This window comes from Zonotrichia albicollis, chromosome 4 (assembly GCF_047830755.1).
Source record: "Zonotrichia albicollis isolate bZonAlb1 chromosome 4, bZonAlb1.hap1, whole genome shotgun sequence".
Taxonomy (NCBI): Eukaryota; Metazoa; Chordata; class Aves; order Passeriformes; family Passerellidae; genus Zonotrichia; species Zonotrichia albicollis.
In genome coordinates, this window is record NC_133822.1 from 35,996,135 (window position 1) to 36,013,812 (window position 17,678).

At 44.7% G+C, this 17,678-nt stretch overlaps 1 protein-coding gene and 1 non-coding gene across 4 annotated transcripts; one reads left to right on the top strand and one right to left on the bottom strand.

Moving 5' to 3' along the window:
• Positions 1-272: 272 nt before the first annotated feature.
• POLDIP3 (DNA polymerase delta interacting protein 3) lies at positions 273-15,798 on the bottom strand. Of its 3 annotated transcripts, none has more exons than XM_005488701.4 (9): positions 15,663-15,798; positions 12,056-12,443; positions 9,650-9,724; positions 7,703-7,798; positions 5,717-5,899; positions 4,799-4,876; positions 4,081-4,210; positions 2,817-2,883; positions 273-2,482 (listed from the first exon to the last, which is right to left on the bottom strand). In XM_005488701.4, exons 1-9 carry the CDS (start codon positions 15,719-15,721, stop codon positions 2,308-2,310), a joined length of 1,251 nt encoding a protein of 416 aa, XP_005488758.1. In that variant the 5' UTR covers positions 15,722-15,798; the 3' UTR covers positions 273-2,307. The 3 variants fall into 3 exon arrangements, with proteins under 3 accessions (XP_005488758.1, XP_005488757.1, XP_026650313.1); XM_005488700.4 differs by having other exon boundaries at positions 9,650-9,727; XM_026794512.2 differs by lacking the exon at positions 15,663-15,798 and adding an exon at positions 14,958-15,456 and having other exon boundaries at positions 9,650-9,727.
• Positions 15,799-16,074: 276 nt separating this feature from the next.
• Positions 16,075-16,223, top strand: LOC113459480 (U12 minor spliceosomal RNA). Its single transcript, XR_003380741.1, has one exon. It is a non-coding gene; the product is annotated as a U12 minor spliceosomal RNA (small nuclear RNA).
• The last annotated feature ends 1,455 nt before the right edge of the window (positions 16,224-17,678 follow it).

The following is a 17,678-nucleotide window of genomic DNA, read 5'->3' on the forward strand; positions in this document are numbered from 1 at the left end:
CCAAACACAAGGCAGAGTTTAACAGTAAGTTAGAATGCATCTTGCTACTTGGCTTTTCAGACACGAATCTATTAATCCAAAAAATCCTTGGGTCTCCCCATTCTTTCAGAAGAGGCAAGAGACACACTCCCACTACATGTTTCCCATTTACACAGCTGTCTAGCTGGTAATGAAAGCATCCCACCTCACCTAGAACGGGTACCTTGATCTCAGAGCTGTTTTTGCTATAAAATTACTTTTTAAATTACTAGGCTGTCAGTAACAAAGGCTACTTTCTTTTTTTTTCTGTAAAAAGAGAATTGGAATTACATGGTCACAAATGGCTTCAATTTACTAGCAGGAGTCAGCTGCTAATTTGTATGATCCAGACTAAAAGGTGGATGAGTAACAGCTCTCTTACCCATAAGCTCCTCTTCCTCTTCATCACGTTATCAATTTTGAAATTTCCACGTTCACTTAAAAAGAGCAATTGACTCAATACTGGAACACCACCACTTAGCTTTAGTTGCTTCACAGCATCTAAAAAGGCTTAGAATCCACTCTCTGTATAACAAACGTTTATTCAGAAACAGGTAATACATTATCTTCTCCAATCCCTAATGTTTCCTCCCCCTCCCTCCCCCCTTTTTTTTTTATTAAAACACATGTATTTGGTGGGCAATCTAAAAAAGGAGAACAATAGCTGTCTTAGGTCCCCTCCCCTACAAACATCTGCTGTTCACATGAAGCACCCCACCAATCATGGTGTCGCTGGCCTTCAAACCAAAGAGAGTACTCCAGAAAAACAAGTCCTGCCAAGTCCTTATTATTTCCATGGCTAAAAGGGACACAGTGAGATTAAGGAATGGTCTGCACAAGCTAGATAGAAGAAATAGTTCATACAGAACAAGAAAGCAAAAGAAACATGGGGTTGTCCAAGAAACAGAATCTGGACTTACAGGAGCTACTCAGCAGAGCCGAACAGAATGGATTAGGTTAGTCTCTCAGCTAGTGGGATCAAGTTCAAACCCCAACCCAGTTCTGGAAGTTGCTCTCAGCTTTCCTCTCTTCCAATACAGTCTGAACAAACACAAACGAGTGGAGCTACTGGGACGTTCAACACCCAAGGCGCCAATGCGGTACAAAGAATGGGAAGAACCGCAAGTGCCACCTAGTGGCCTGTCACACACACTCGCTGGCCCACGCCACGTCCTCGCCGCCCTGCACGGGCCTCGCCACTGCTCTCCGGTGTTCCTGACACAGCGCTGACTCCCCGCTGCTCCTAAACCTCTCCCTGAGGCCACACACTGCAGCCATCGTCCTCCAAATCCAGGCATGCCGGCAGCATAACCGCACAGCAGCCAAACAATGCCCAAATAGCATCTCTCAAAGTTCTCAGACACACGACTTTGTGTGTGTTAGGATCTGAAAAGGGTCCTGGGTCCTTTCTTTCTATATGAGACTGGCTGAGTTAGAAGACAAGGAAGAAACTCATGTCTGTGCATCAGCAGAAGGAGGCAATATAATCTGATGGGAGTCAAACAACTGGGTTTCTTCTAGCTCTGAACACAACTGGTTCTTAATTTTTCAGTCCAGAAAGAGGAGAGCAACTGAGCCTGACCCTCCAGAGCAAATATATTCCTTGTACAAATGCCAGAACAACCCTCCAGCACGACCAGGGTTGAAACAGCCCTGCCCATAGCACAATGGCCGGTGCACCCGCACACGTCCCTCCTGCCTGATGTCTCTGCTGGCACACTGAGGGCAGTTCAGCTCCTCCTGCTCCTTCTCAACGTCCCAGCTGCTGAGCAGGAAAGCGTCCAACAGCCAGGAGGAATGGCTATGCCACCAAATGCACACAGGTCCTTTCTGGAGGGAGCCCAACCTGCCTTTGTACCCAGTGCAGCAACTTCAGAAACAACGTGGTGCTCTTGCCTGTGGACAATCAAGGGGATGCACCCTTTAGTTAAAGGTCAGTCAGAAGAAAACAGAAGGAGATCATCACTCCTTCCCTCAAAGTCTATGTGCACTTTTAATGGCCACTGGGGGCTTTGGAGTAAAGGATGGAGTTACATGGTATATGCTTGGTAATACATTACTGGCAGAAGGGGAAGGTTATTCTCTTGGGAAAAAAAATCATGGAAGAAAACTCCAACTATGAAAACAGAAAGTACACACACAAGAGGAAACACTATTGTACAGTAAGGTAGCGATCATAGAAAACAAAAAAATTCAGGACAGGCAAATGCAAACAACATCTGCACTCCTGCACTTTCCTCATCCCCCAGCTTATATGAGTTTTCCAGTCCACTGCTTGCTCCCCCCCTCTCAGAGTTTAATTTTGAATTCTGTGGGCTGCACAGAGGCAGAGACCCCTGAGGATTTGAAGAGTGCCTTCAAGATAGTTTCAGGGTCCACTTCAGCTGGGGGATTTGAGGAGGCGCTTGCACTTGACCGGCGTGGTTCCCCTTCCTTCTTCACTGAAGGGGTATCACTCAGTCGGCTGGAGGATTAAAAAAAAGAATTTAAAAGGCAGTATTTAACCTCTCTTTATGAGAAATAAATTAACACTGTGTCTGCATTTACTGTTATCAGTGTTTCCCCCTTACCAATATCAGAGATAAAGGTTTTAAATATGCTTTTCTCACAAGAAAATATGCTCATCTCAGATTATTTTTGAGCCTCAAGGCTGAGAACACTATGTAGCCAAGCTACATTGCACTCCACTCAACATATTGTGCCACAGGAGGAGAGACAAAGAAAATCCAAGGGACAACAATTCTCAAAATAGAACCTGCAAAAGCGTTTGGACCTTTTCCCCACTGCAGGACACTTACAGCAATATAGGCTGGTCTGAGGTGATGACATTCCCATTCATATGAAGATTGCATTTCATTGGTTGACCTATATAAAAACAAAACACAAAATTCATTCTATCAGAAATGGGGTAAGGCAAAATTCTTGAAACATCACACAACAGTGCAAGCAACAGAGTTCAACATGCTGGGGAAACATGAGAAAAAACAGCTGATAATCTTTTGTTGCAGAATCAGAGCAACAGCAGAGAGGGCCACTGTAACACTCAGTACCATACGAAGGATCATACTAATTAATGAATTACACAGTAGTATGAAGCCCTTAGCAGGGACACAAGTGGATCTCCCATTCTTAGCTGTCTGCTCCTCATCTGACATCTGTAACATGTCATTCATCTAAAGAAAGAAAAAGCACCTATTTCCAGCTAAAAATTAACAGTTCAACAATAATTTCAGTTTAACATGGTTAAAATACAAAACTGCATTATTCAAAGTTTATGGAGAATCTGATACTATTTTACAAGTCCAATTCAACATGTTTCTGAGTATACCCTGAAACTATTGCAAATACTAGTTTTACTTGTACTTTGCAAGCAGCTCTGTAAGCAGGTAAAGCCTTCCTAAGGACTTTCTGTCTAAGAGGTTTTACAGCAACTTCTGTGAGCCAGAGAGATGTTTGATAAGAGGATCCATGCTTACCCCTGAAAGAATTTTCTACCAAGGTCGTTGACAAAGAAACCAAGAAAGAAAGAAGGATAAATAAGAGAAACCTGCAACTGCCTATTCCAATAAACACTTTGTCTCTTGTGACCAATGAGTAAAGTGTAAACTTATGAGTTTTGTAAGAATGTGTAAAAAGCACGGATGCTATAATAAAAAACAGTTTGAAGCCTTCTGAAAATGGAGTGCTGCTTTGAATTTGAATTGTCTCTATCTCAACTGCAACAACCTTCCAGCTCTTGGTACCAAATTAGAAACACAAGGAATTTCATCTGAAAGTTAGAGCAGGAGACTCATCAGGACCCTGCCTCCAGCTCTCAACCTTCTTTTTCTAAGAAAATGTGGGTGGGGTTTTTAATTGCATTTAAATAAACTGTGCATATATTCAGCTAGTTACACAGCTCTTGAATTGATTTTCAGCTAGTTACACAGCTCTTGAATTGATTTTCTGGTATTTCTCTCTTGCTAGCATATTAACATCTAAGATACTTTTAAACCTTCCACTCAGGTGGAAAAGCCATTCTTGATTTATTTATCCTACGTGCAACTCTGGCATCAAACTTACCATCTAAACACCTGTTGTTGTATTTCTTATATGCTGTGATAGCATCTTCTTTCTTCACAAACACTACCTCAGCCACGCCAGGGTGCACCAGCCGGGCTCGCTTCAGGGCGCCACACACACAGAATAACTCCTGAGGGCAGAGTCAGTCACAACCAGGGTCACATCAAAGGCACTGCATGAGAAGGGTTTACTTGCTTCATCACACCACCCAGCCTGCTTACTAAATACCTGACAGGATCTGGACACTTGTCTTACTGTCTTTGTTATGGTGTAAGTACTTGGCACTATAATAGAGAGCACACAAGCAGGGAAGTTCAAGGCCAGTACCTGGTAATGTTTTTCATGCACAAAGACCAGATTCATTCTCAGCCCAGTGAGAATGGAAGCCCCTAGATAATTTGGATAGGGGCATAAGTTTGGGTAGAAGAATCATTTGGTGTGAACTCTTCTTCTAAGTGATGTCAGGCATCTCAAAATACTCTGTGGGATTTTGTCCCATGTTCTTAAACACACACTTTAAAAAAAAAGGGTAAACAAACTTTTGTAAGCAAAAAGTGTCCTCAAACAATCAGGAACGGTCAAAGTTTTTGCACGGACAGCAAACCTACATCACACCCCTCTTCACTGCATTCACCATAGATCAAGTGATTTATGAGAAGAGGCAGGACACAGAAAGGAAGTGTCACTCATGCACAGTCTGGCAGCAAGCAACACTCACAACAATATCTTCTTCTGTGACTCGAGGATGCAGATTGTTTACGGTCATCTTTGTGCCTTCCAAAGGGCTGAAAGCCAGCTGCCAACACAAACAAATGCATCACAGAAATATGGCACAAAATACAGCACAGCAGAAAAAGAAATAAAAAGTCTCTAAGGATACGTCTGGGAATGTCTGTACACACACACAAAGGAGAAAGCTAAAGCTAGTAATGGGAAATATCAATGTTTACTAAAGCCCAGCTCATCTGACAGCAAAAAGGAACTTCTTTTCCATGCTAGTTTTTCTCTGAAGTAACTTTTCACTCTTATTCTCAAGAATAACATTAACTTAATCCACGTACACAGTACTCTGGTCATGCCCACTTTTAATAGCCTGTCTCTGTAGTACTCTACAGCAGCCAGCAAACCCCAATAAACAGCTCCAGCCTCTCAGGAGCATGCTGAACTCAGCACACCTAGGAACACCTGGTGGGTTACAAACATCAGGCAGTTTGGCAAAGCAATTCCAGGCAGGCTGTCTACAAACTGCCTGGGAGGTCTCATGTCTAGATGAAAACAAGTACGTTTGGAATAACTCTTTTTTCTCCTTGCTAGCTGGAGTGGACATGCAACATACAATGTATCAAACAGTGTGAAAACACTACTCCTAAGGACATGAAAGCCCCCAAGGAGTGTCCAAACAACAACTGCCACCTCTCTATAATATGGATTCCTCCAGGATCATGTGCAGGGAAAGGATGTTCACACAGGTTTCAAATTCTTGGGACACGAACTGCAGTTATCAGAATAACCTTGATGACATCCCAGAACTAATGATGAAAGGCAGGCACGAATGAGCTGCTCACATGTCCAATGAACAAGTTTCAGATGTTTCAGAGACTTCCATAAAGAGCATTTTGCCCTTCCCTGAGCTCACCTCAACAGGTGCTGGCTCTTTTGGAGGCACTTCCTTTGTCACTAAGGTCCGGGACATGTTTGCCAAGGCCTTTGTCCGCATAGGAGGGGCAGTTGCAGGTGGAGCTGTGTATGTATCGTTCTGGACCACTTTAGTCAGGGGAACAGTCTTGGACAAAGAGAATTTATTGCTGCTCAGACCAGTCTACAGGAAGAAAAAAGAAAGTATCTCAGAGCTACAGCCTACAAAAGCCATCACTTTTCTTCAAGCACCACCACCAGAGTATTACTAGCATGCACTGCATGTCCTTCCCAGTGTCAAAACCACTACCCAGTGCTGGAGACTTCCAAAAGGCTCAGAGAAAAAAAATCAGTGCAGGTTTCTGGGCATAAACATTAAAAGGTATGCTTATCCAGAAAGAGCACTTCCCTCATAAGCCCTTTTTGGTTACATACTTCTCATAAACAAACTTTAACAATGTGATCTGAATTTGAAAAGCTCCTTTCATCCACAGACTTTCAAGTACTTTTATGAAGAGTTCACAAAGATTGCTCATTAACAGTAAGACTGAGAATCCACAGAACAAAAAGCAGTAATTCCTCAGAATCACCAAGGTAGGGTACACAAACACATGGAGCTTAGGCTGAAAGTTTAAAGCCAGACTAAAACTTGGGCTTGAAAGCTGCTGTGAACACTGGAAAGAACAAATTTACTCCTGCGAAAAAAAAAACCTCAAAAAACCTTAATAAGATTATTTGAGAATCACAAATAGCCAGAAGTTCTATTCTGAATACCCACACAAAGAAATAAATTCCTGGGGTAATCACTGTACTACAGTGCCTGCATGATGGTAAAACCACATGAATTTGCTTTTCCAAGACCAGAGAATAACTTAGCCCAAACCTGTGCCCAACTCCCATGTCTGAAGCAGGGTTAACTTCAAGCACACATTAGGGTTGGCAAGGGCCTTATCCAGCTAAGCACTGAATATTCAAGAATGATGACTGCACAACCTCACTTGGTCCCTGTGCCAGATGCTGATCAATACTGTGAGAATTCCACCAACTAGAATTTCTTTTGCTGCAGCACATTTATTGGTTTGTCTTCTCCGTGGTCACTCCTGAAAAGAACCTGGGTTTTGACTTTTCCAGGCAGTGAAGAGTGGACTCACTTGCACTGTAGATCTCACTATAGCCTTGCAGCCTTGAGACACTGCTCTCTCACATTCTCCTCATGCCTAATATGGTGCAGCCCTCTGACCACCCTGTTAACTGGCTCCAGCCAAGTCTTTCTTGTACTGCAGAGCCCCAAGATAGGCACAGAATTCTGGATGCATTCTTAAAATGTCAAACAGGAATAATTATCTTCCTTGATTAATTATCTAAAGTTGGCCTTTGTTTCTGGAAGGATGCACTACTCACTCACCCTTAGCAGATCACACAATAGGACCCCCAGGCTCCTTCCTACAGAGCTGCTGCTGCTTCCTAGCCAGTCAGTTCTCAGTTTAAGCAGCACAGGGCCATTCCATGCCAAAAGCAGGACCTTACATTTGTCTGTACTGAAATTCTATCTTCTCCAGAGCAACAATCCTCCTCAACAAGATGCCTACTACGGTTTTTGCACGGCAAGAGATTTCCTGCTTTGATGCCCAGTCTCCAGCAGCAGAAACTTCCCTTGCTGGTTTACTCGAACAGTAACAAAACAGGTTCGATGCACTTCCTCAGCAAGAAAGAGCCAGGATACAACAACTTGCCAGCAGGGCAGAAAGCACACATTCTAGCTGCTGAGAGCCCATAAAACCAGTTACCCTAAAGAACTCTGTTCCAAAAATAACAGTAGAAGCATTGGCACAAAGGAAGGGTAGGCTGAAGAGCAAATATTTGAGGAGAAAACTTCATTTACAGACTTTACAAGAACTGTCTAATAGGTAAGTCCTGTAAAGACACAGCCTCTGTGTCCATGCAATGTGAGCATGGCATGATGGAGGCTGCCCAGATGATCCCTTACCGAGTTGTGCAGGAAACTGTTAGTGGTGGTGATTTTCATCTGTTTGCTAGGAAGGGGAGAGACACTTTCCTCATCATCTTCTGTGTCATACAGACCCTGAAGTGAAGAAGGCAATAGTTTACATGCAGGCAGACTTCATTGAGACATTTCAAGAATAGGGAGTTCTCTCCTGCCTTCAACCATCTTCAGCTAATGAACATTTACACTGCATTTTAGTTTCAGGTATACAAGTTCATGTCAAAACATCAGCATAAAAACTATTGGACTTTCTTTCCAAAAACATCACAGTAAAACTGTTTCCCTAGATATACTGAAATCACATACAGATCCCTCTTCTCCTGGACCTCATTAGGACAGCTGAAGCTCCATTACTGGAATAGAGCCTCAGTGTCTTATATTTTAGCATCCTCCTACCTTTACAGCTGATACCTGTGCATGTGATTTTTAAATTAGTTTGGGGATGTGAGGTGGGGTTTCTTTTTCTTTGTTTGGGGCTTTTCATTGTTGGTTTTTTTTTTAACTAAACAAGTGCCTGCTGAATACATCTAAACAGAACATTCCTTTTGAATAGCTTGCTTTCCTTAGCACAGGACATATCCATCTGGCCCTAGAAAACACTGCACTAAGAGCTTTACTGAATGAATAATTCATTTTCCAGTTCAGCTTAACACTCATAGCCTTGCCTTAAAATACTGAGGTGAGCTCCTACACAAGCATTTTTTTCGTTGACTCTAAATAATGTTAAGAAAAAGTCTAGACACAAATAGCAGTGCCCAAAACATAAGAAATCACAACTGCAAACAGCTTCCCATTAATTCACTAAAAAGCTAAAGAAAACTGGAGGGATTAGCAATGAGAGCTTGAAAAATCAGTGGGTTGTCCATAGTCAGCAAGATTTTGGTTTACAAACAAGGAAGTTGTTCTAGTGACAGAAATGCTATGAAGGAAAAAAATCTGAAAATGGCCAGAGAACAGAGGAGAATTGTGCAGAAAATAAAAGAGCTGGGAAAAACACTAGGGAGCAGGACAATGGACTTGAGCTTGAGAAAAAATGAAATGGATTCCACGTTTCCAGTGATAAGGTCTGAATAATGAAGACACTTCCTTAAACAACAGCATCTGAGATAGGTGATGGTAGCAGGCCAGCATAAAGGTAACATACACAAATTGCTAAAATTATGATAATCATGGCAAAATGTCACCTGACATGATATTGTGAATGCCAGTTTTCCAGTATTTCATGCAATACTTTGTGTATACACACACAATAACATAAGTTATAAAAATATCCAATTCGTCTCTATAAGCACCCAAGGTAGTAAGGTGGCTTAATGGCTGGGGGCTGTGACAAAATCCATTAAAACTGATCCCAGAAAGACAATACTCTAAGGTCTTTCTCAAAATCTGCTTGCTAAGGGCTATGGGAACTCTGGAAGTACATCAGAATACAAGGTAACATCACTCCCTATCAGGATTGCAGCAGTGGCCCAGCTTTCACAGGAAGTTATACCCTCTCCCACCTGACTGCAGCACATCTGACCATGTGCAGTCACATCCTCTCTCTCAAGAGGCTGGCAGCACAGTGAATCAAAGCAGCCAACAACTTGATCTGATGTGATGTCATAAGAAATTTATACAAAAATATCAGAGCTAGAGGTCAGCCTCTAGGGAAAAAATACACCATTAGCATAGAGATAAAGCTGGGAATATCTACTTCTCCTTCCTGTATCTCATTCAAATACACTAGGAATCAAGATAAATTATACTAAATGAAAACCTCAATTACTATGAAACTATTTTAACCAAGCAAGACACGGAAGCTAAGCTGATGGAGAACCTTCCAATGTTCTTCTCTCCTGCTTAAGAGTTTTCTTTGCACCTGCCAATGTTTATGGACAGATTTTCTTCCCTGTTAAAGATAACAAAGAGTACAGAGCAGGTACACACCTGTTTATGTGTATGGTTGTTCACCACATTGATCCTCATTCCTGCTGGATGAGAGTGTCCAGGAACTGGAGCCTTCTGCTACAGTTGGAGATAAAGAACCAAAGCATTAAGCATTACAGTCCAGCAGGTTCAGAAGATCAAAGCTTTAGTTGAATAACCTGAGATCATTTATATAAAACTTACCTTCCCTGCTTTGAAATATCTTACCACAATATGCTCCTGGGTAACACCTGTATTTCCTGTGATATGTTCAATATGAGATAGCTTCACTTAAATTAAAATCTAAGACCACATGAAGAAATGGATTCAAATTAGTGAGGGTTTAGTCCAAGATTACTGGGAAGGGAAGTTAACTTCAGTCCTGTCAGGACTACTAGATCTACATTTCTGCCAATACAAAACCATGAATGAGCTAAGTCAGAAAGTAGCTGTGTCTTCTTTCATGCTACAGGTAACTAAACATGCAGATCTCCATCAAGCAAAAGGAGAAGTATTCACTGTCCCTTAGCACTAAAGCTGGAATAAGCTGTAGTGGAATAAAATGCTGCACAGGGTAGTGTGCAGCCCATCAGACCATGAAACAGGGAAATCACAACAGAAGGAGGTAGGGAATGTAGCTGTACTAATCAATAACTGAAATCATGCCACAACACCCATAAAAATGCCCTTCTGTTTTTCTGAAAAAGCTGGAATCTGTCCATTAAAGAATATATATTCTTACAAAAATAGTCCACACAGGTAATAAAATCTTCAGATTTGCATTTTCTCTAGACTGAAACATGAGGTGCTGTGGTATAAATTGCAATCTGCTAATCAAAGAAACAAGGATACCCATCCTACAGAAACACCAGCAGACCTACTGTAATTTTTTGGTTTCAAAGATTTTTCCTTGCTTCATGATAAACAAGACCTCAGGTCAGCACATTTAGAGCTGTGTGCTGTACCTTGAATCAAGACACACTAGTTTGATTCCACTCTCACGTTTGGGAAAATAGGAGGGTCAGGGGCAATTTGGAATTTCAGTACAAATATTTTCAAAAACTTTTAGATAATTGCTTATGTGCAAGGTTCTGTCTACAGTCTGAATCACCATGATACCCTATGTATAAATATATATGTTCCCTTGCACTCTGTTGTCTAGCAAACAGAAAATACTATTGGTCAAAACAGGTCAAATAAAAACCCACAAAACACCAGGCCAGTACTGCACCAAGTCTCTGGAAACTACTTTAACTCCTAGAAACTTTGTAGAAGATGTTCAATTCCTCATGGCTGACGCTGGTGATTGGGCTCAGGACAGCAAGAATACTGATCACCCTCCTAATGAACAACTGCTGAACAGACTGCTCTACTGCTCTGCCATCAGCCCTTCTTACTGCCTTAGAGCCCTTTCTCCTCCTTACATCAGCCTGGCAAGAAACCTGCAGACTAGTGGGAAAATTCCTAGGCCCATCTGCAGATGAAACATGTTTGACATTTCTTTTCAGCTAAACCCAGAGCTGAACAGAAAGCAGACTCATCTAGGCTTTCAAAGTGGTGACAACAGATTCCTGGGTATGAGTGAGCACACTGCTGATTTTTGGGAGATTGAAAATGAAAGAGGTAGACTAGGAACTTCAGTTCCATGCTTGTAGAGGTAAGGAGCAAAACCACTCAAACAACAATCCCAGCAGTCTGGAAATTTCTCTTCTGGCTCTACACATTGTATCTAACAGACACAGCTTAAGAGCAGGAGTTTCTCAGAGAAGCTGGCTAAGAATCAAGTTGCTACGCACACAGCAAAGTGAAATCAGAAAGCTGGCCCAGGAAATCAGCAGGTCAGGGTGATCAACTGATTATAATACAATTGAAATAAATCTTGAGCCTCAGCAGGAATGCTTCATGTGATCAGGCAAACCCCTGGAAACCAGACAAGTATAAAAAGAGAAAATTGTAGAATGGCTCATTGAATTTTAAATTTCCTTAGATACAAACACAGCTGCATATTCTAAACTGCTATTCCACCCCTAGGATAAACCAGTTATCTATACAGGACAATCCACCCCATCAGACTTGCAAAGAGGGGCAGTATAAGAATGACAAAAAATCTGCATCATTTTGTTTGCATTCAGGCAGGAAAGAGACTACTTAACCATTCAAGATATCTCTTTTAATGCTGACAGGAGCTCTGCCTTAGTCTTTTTGGGCCCAAAATTAAAATGAAAATTTAAATGAGAGGTGTGATTCTACAAAAAGTCCCAAGCAGCTGCAAGGACACACAAAAGGATGAGAATCCCACCCCACGGGCTGGAATGAACTGCATCATCCTTGCTTCTATTGCAACCATACGAACATACTGAAGTATTATCATGTCTACTGCACTGCTGCAGAGTAACTGAGGGGCTCAGAGGTGACTCATTCACCTACTTGAATAGTTTTGGTGATTTTCACAGCTGGATTTACTGTCCCCATAGCTGGGCTGATAGCAGCTGGAGTGCTCCTTTTTAAGCTGATCTTCTCTCTGGCATCCACCACTTTGGTCACCTTTTCAGCAGCCACACTTTGCTGCTTGCGGGAATTCAACATCTCCCGAGCATCCTGCACCTTCCCTTTGATTTTGAAGCGAGCGTCCTTTTGAAGCAGTTTTTCTCGGGCATCCTTCACCCCCAGTTTGTGCCTGGCATCAGTGAGTCCTATCTTCTGTCGGGCATCAAAAGTCTGCTGGAAGCTCACAGCTGGTGATGATCTATTCAGAAGATTTTGCTGGATCCCAATGCGAGATCTTACACCTCCAAACACTGGCCGTGTGTTAAGTCTGAGGGGGGAAAGAAAGAGAAAAACAAAAAGAAAGTTTCAGGCATTATGTGTCAATACAGTGTCAATAAAAGTATTTGTGTTGCTGCAAACAAAAGTTCATTATTACTGCACAAAAATCCACTCCAGCTGGACATCCAAATACAACAGTAGAACTCCTAAGCTCTTTTATGCTGGACTTTTTTTCCTACACAATCAGCTAAGGAACTTATTTCCAAAATCCACCCTTCAGCTCACATTTACAAACTAAAGGGTCTGAGCTCAGCTGTGCTAAGTACATACTACATTTACACAAAATTCAACAACTCAGGTACTTTGGGGCAACCTTTGAGGAACAGGAACAGACTTTCCAGCTTTAGGAGTGAACAGGTCTGCTAAAGCATCTTCCATAATTCACTAATACATCCTGATATGAAGGAAACATGCAACCACACATGAATTCAAGAATTCTGGGCAGCAAGTTGAGATCTGTGGGAGGACAGCAACTCAAATTTTAGTATGTACAAGCACCAGTAACAATCTTAGTTCAAAGCCACCAGTTTCAAGGCTGATTAGCTTCCAGCAAGAATAGTTGTTAGTCAAATTACTTTTTAACATGGCTGCCTCTTCTTTAATCTAATAAAAGAACTACTGCACTTGATGGCCTTTACTTTTTAAGCATATCATTATTGCAATACTGAACACAGAAAGACAATAGCCCACAAAAACAACAGCATTTGTACTTGTAGACAAGTATTCCTAAAAAGCAGCACAACACAGGGTGAAAACCAGAACTACCTTCTTGTTATAGGTCTGATACACTTTTTCAAAACCTGCCCAAAGAACAAAATAAAATTATCTAATTTCTTAATGGAGTTCCTCTGATGAATATTTTTAAAGTTTTTTCTTTTTCACTGGGTTTCTTCATATTAAAAAAAAAAAGAGAGAAAAAATATTCTTGCTGTTGACTTTTTAAAAGTCAAAATACAGGGCTACAAAGTTCATCTGCTTCCAGAAATGTGTTGTCCAGTATTACAAAGTCTAAAAGCAGATACCTGGAATTTGTTGTAATAATCAAAAAGTTAGTATCACAAACCCAAATTATGGTGCTATTTCAATTCTTCATGCACCCTTATATTCTTATTTCCTGATCTAACTCCACAATCTTCACATTATTTACAGCCATGTATTTTCAATTGAGAGATCTTTACAAAAAACCCCAACCAGCTGAGAGATGAAAGACTTAACCTCTGCTTCTGCCTCTTGCATTCTTGTGTCTCAATATCTGGAAAGCTGGGACTGGAGCCCCATTTTATTACCTAAGAGTCCTATGGCTGCTCTCTCCAACAGGCAAAGCAAACCAGCTAGAAGAAACTGGAGGATTATTAAGACCATCTATGAAAATAAACTCAGAGCACAGGAACCTAACAATACCATAAAGCAACAGAGACAGAGCAAGACTTTCCTTGCAATTTTAAGAAACATTTATTTAGCCATGTTGGAAGCATTCAGCTGGAGTACTGCAAAGGGCTGGATGAGTGGTTCATGAGAGAGGCCAAAGTAAAACCAGAAATGTATGTGACAACATTTAAACTAGAATTAGTTAAGACTGTTGATAACAAAACTCAACAAAATAGCTTAAGAAACTGAAGATTACACCATTTCTGGTGTCTTTACCCTAATAAGCAACTCTCTTTCACAGATAATTGCTTACCCTTCAAGAGCATTAACTGCTTAGCTATTTGTGCCACAGCACCTGAAATAAAAGCAGATCTCAAACATCTAATTCACTTTCCAGGAGTCCAAGCTCTGGCTTGAACGTGTTATGGACCAGCACATTTTATTAGTGAATTTTTTTCTTTTATTTCATCTAGACTACTGAATAGCACAGATATAATGACTTAACTTTATTCAGTTTATCCAGACTTCACAAAGCCAAGTTTGCTACCTCACGAATTTATAAAGTGAGCTAAACACAACATACAAGAAGAGTGTGGGACACAACAATTCTTACAGTGCTGCAGAGGGATTATTGCTCAGCAAAAAAAAAAGAAAAAAGCAGGAAGAATTCCTGGAAGAAATGAGAGTTAAGGAGGGATTTGAAAAGGGATAAAGTAGGTACTTGGGGCATAGTAAGCAGACTAAGACTCTTCCAAATATGCAGGATAACATGAATGAAAGTGCAAAGCCAAGGCTTTGTCTAGACTAGGATTTAAATATGTTTGAATGTTTTGGTAGTATATGTTAGCAGATAACTTTCAGAATATTACTCTAGACATGTAAGTGTATACACATCCAGAGTCAAAAACGAAGACTAATAAACTAAAAAAAAGAAAACCGAAAGGAAAAAATCCAACAAAACAAGAGCACACTGAGCTAACAGAAGGGGAACAAGTTCTTCAGAAGCATTACGAGACTACGGCAAAAGGGAAAATGAAAAGCTACCGAAGGAGAACCCAGGTAAGAACTGCCAACTGTGGAAGCAAATGGCCCAGCCTACACTGGAGACATCTGCCATGCAAAGAAATACCCTGACCTTGCAGCTCCGATCTGCAACATGCTCCACGTCCTCTCAGCCACTGCAGGCAGTCGCTCGGAGCCCTACTGACTACGCTGGAGGGACGGCACCTTCCGAGAGCCGGGCAGCGCTGCGCCCCATGCCCGGCAGCCTCCCCCGCGCGGCGCCCGGCGGCCCCGGTCGGTTACGGCTCCCCGAGCACCAGCAGCCCTGCCACGGCTCTCCCACAATGCCCCGAGCCGCGCCCGGGAGCGCGGGGGCACTGGGCACCGCCTGGGTAACACCTGCGGCACGCTACCGGCGGGGTTTGGGGAGCCCACCCCGCTACAGGGAGCAGCGCTGGGTTAATCGGCGGGGACAAGCAGAAGGCAAGTCGGAAGGTTCAGCGAGAAAAGGGACGGCGCCAGGAGTCCCGAGAGGACCAGAAGGGGATGGGCCGCTGAGCGCTCCTGCCCCACCGGGGCAGCGCCAGGCACGGGGGCCGAGATGGGGGCCCGACCCCCGCCCCGGCCCTGAGTGACGGCCACCGCCGCCAATCGCACGGCAGCGCGGTCCCGCAGGCCCGCGGCTCAGCCAATGGGAACGCGAGGGCGGGAGCAGGGCCGGGCCGCGCCGAGACAGCTGCGGCCCGCAGCCCCCGGAGCGGAGCCACCCGAAAGGACCCTCGAAGAGCGGCCGGGGGCCGCCAGCCCGAGGCGCTGCGTGGCCGCCCGAACCGCTCACCTCCCCTTCACCGTCACACCGCGTTTCCGTATGAGCTCGTCCAGAGACAGGTCCGCCATCTTGTCGCGGCCCCAACGATGAGACGCAGCGAGCGAGTCCCGGAGGTGACACCGCACGACTTCCGCTCCTCGCCCCGCCCCCAGAAGTCCGGCGGGCCCCGCCCGGGCCCAGCCCACTGCGCCGGGGCGCCCCACAACTCCCCGCGGCCGCCGAGTCTCTCATTTGCATACGGCGCGGCACGTCGCGGCTCGGTTCGGCCCGTGGCAGCGGTCCCGCGGCGCGAAAGGGGACAAGGACCGAACGCAGTGGTGAGGCCACTGTATGCCAGCCAAAGGCCGCGTCGGGCGGCGCTCGCCCTGACCTGTGGAGTTAGTGCGGAGCCGTGTCCCAGCGGCGCGGCGCGGTTTAGGTTATGCCTTAAACTTATGAGTAAGGAAAATAACGACCCGGGGTGACGCCCGGGTCCTCACTACCAATGTGAGAGGAATTTTTGTGCGGGTACAGGTCGCCCCTGGGTGCCCCGCTTACTTCGCGGGATGCCCGGGTGCCGTGATCTGCCCGACCTCCGTGGCGCGTGTGCCAAGGACAGAACTGCCGTTCCCGGGGCGCTTTGCGCTGCTCCGGGAGGCGGGACAGCGCCAGCGCCTCACGAGGGCGCGCCGCGAACGGAAATTCCAACCGCCCTGAAGAGCAGAAGTGCCTGAACCTGTGCTATTCTCTTGTCGCTCTGTTCACTGAGGAGCCTTAAAGGGTCTCCACGAGGCCTAATACAATAAACCACCAACCCAGCCTAATAAATACTTCATGTCTCTGCAGGAAGAAATTCCTTTTCTGTTCTTCTGAGGGAGCAATTACACTGTGTAAAATCAAGCTAACAGTGAAAGGGAAATGGTGCCTTGTGCAGCTCGGGCAGCGGTGAGCTCCGAGGCTCCTGCCCTGTCATGACCTGCGCGACGGCGGCTCGGGGTCTCGCTGCGGGCCCTGGTGCTGCCGGGCCTCCCTCAAGGCGCCCTTTTGCAGCATGTCACAGCCGCAGCGGCTCCAAAACGCAGCTTTGCTCCCACCCGCAGCTCTGGCACGAGGTTCGCTTGCGAGCCCTTCTCCTGCCCCGCTGTTCCCCTTCTGCCCTTTGCCCAGCACGGAATCCTGAGCTGCAGTAGCCCCGGGGCTTTGCCGTGCGTGCTGCAGCACCCATCGTGTTGCTGTGGAACTGGCGGCCCGAACACATTCCGTGAGATCCAGGGGGAAGCTCCTGGACTTCAACAGTGCCGGAGCTGCCAGGGAGGGCTGGGGACCATCACAGAGGCGACATAGCAGCTGATTCAGCTGCTCACAGCCACACAGGCCCAGCCCCCACAGCCCTGATTTCCTCTCAGGAGGCCTTTGTGAGCCTGAAGCCATACCAGCGGTGATGCCAGGTCCCTGCTTGGTTGTGCACTGGTGCTTGATCCAGCTCCAGGGTGGCACACGACTGCAGTGCTACAAATACAGCCCTTTTTGTGCTGCCTTTCTGCAGCTGTTGAGGTACTTGATCAAACTGAGGCAATGGGGTGGGAAATGTGTGATATTTGCTTTGCTGTTGCAAAACCAACAGGCAATGTTTGTTTAAGCAAATTCATTTGACTTTAAGAGCAGCCCAAGTGGTTCCAGACTAGAGGGCCACCTAGCCAGTGTCCTGTTTCCAGCCTGCAAGGACCCCTGTGGAGGTGGCTTCCAGACACCCCACCAACCTTAGTGCTCTTTGTGCAGCCACAATTCCTTCAGGCAGTACCTCCACTCTCTGCTTCTTCTGCATCCTCCTGTTTGTTTTGCTTCCATCAGCCTAGTTCTTGCAACTGAAGCTGAAGAGTGTGTGTGTAGCTGCCACCCACCCTCTCTTCCACCTGTGATCCCTAAAGTCCTCTTTTGTCCAGGTGAAGAATTCCAGGCCTGCTCAGACATTCCTACGGGTGAAGGTGAAGCTCCCTCCCCTCTGCAGGCTTCCACCTTCCCATGTTAAGTCTCTGTGGGAGGCTG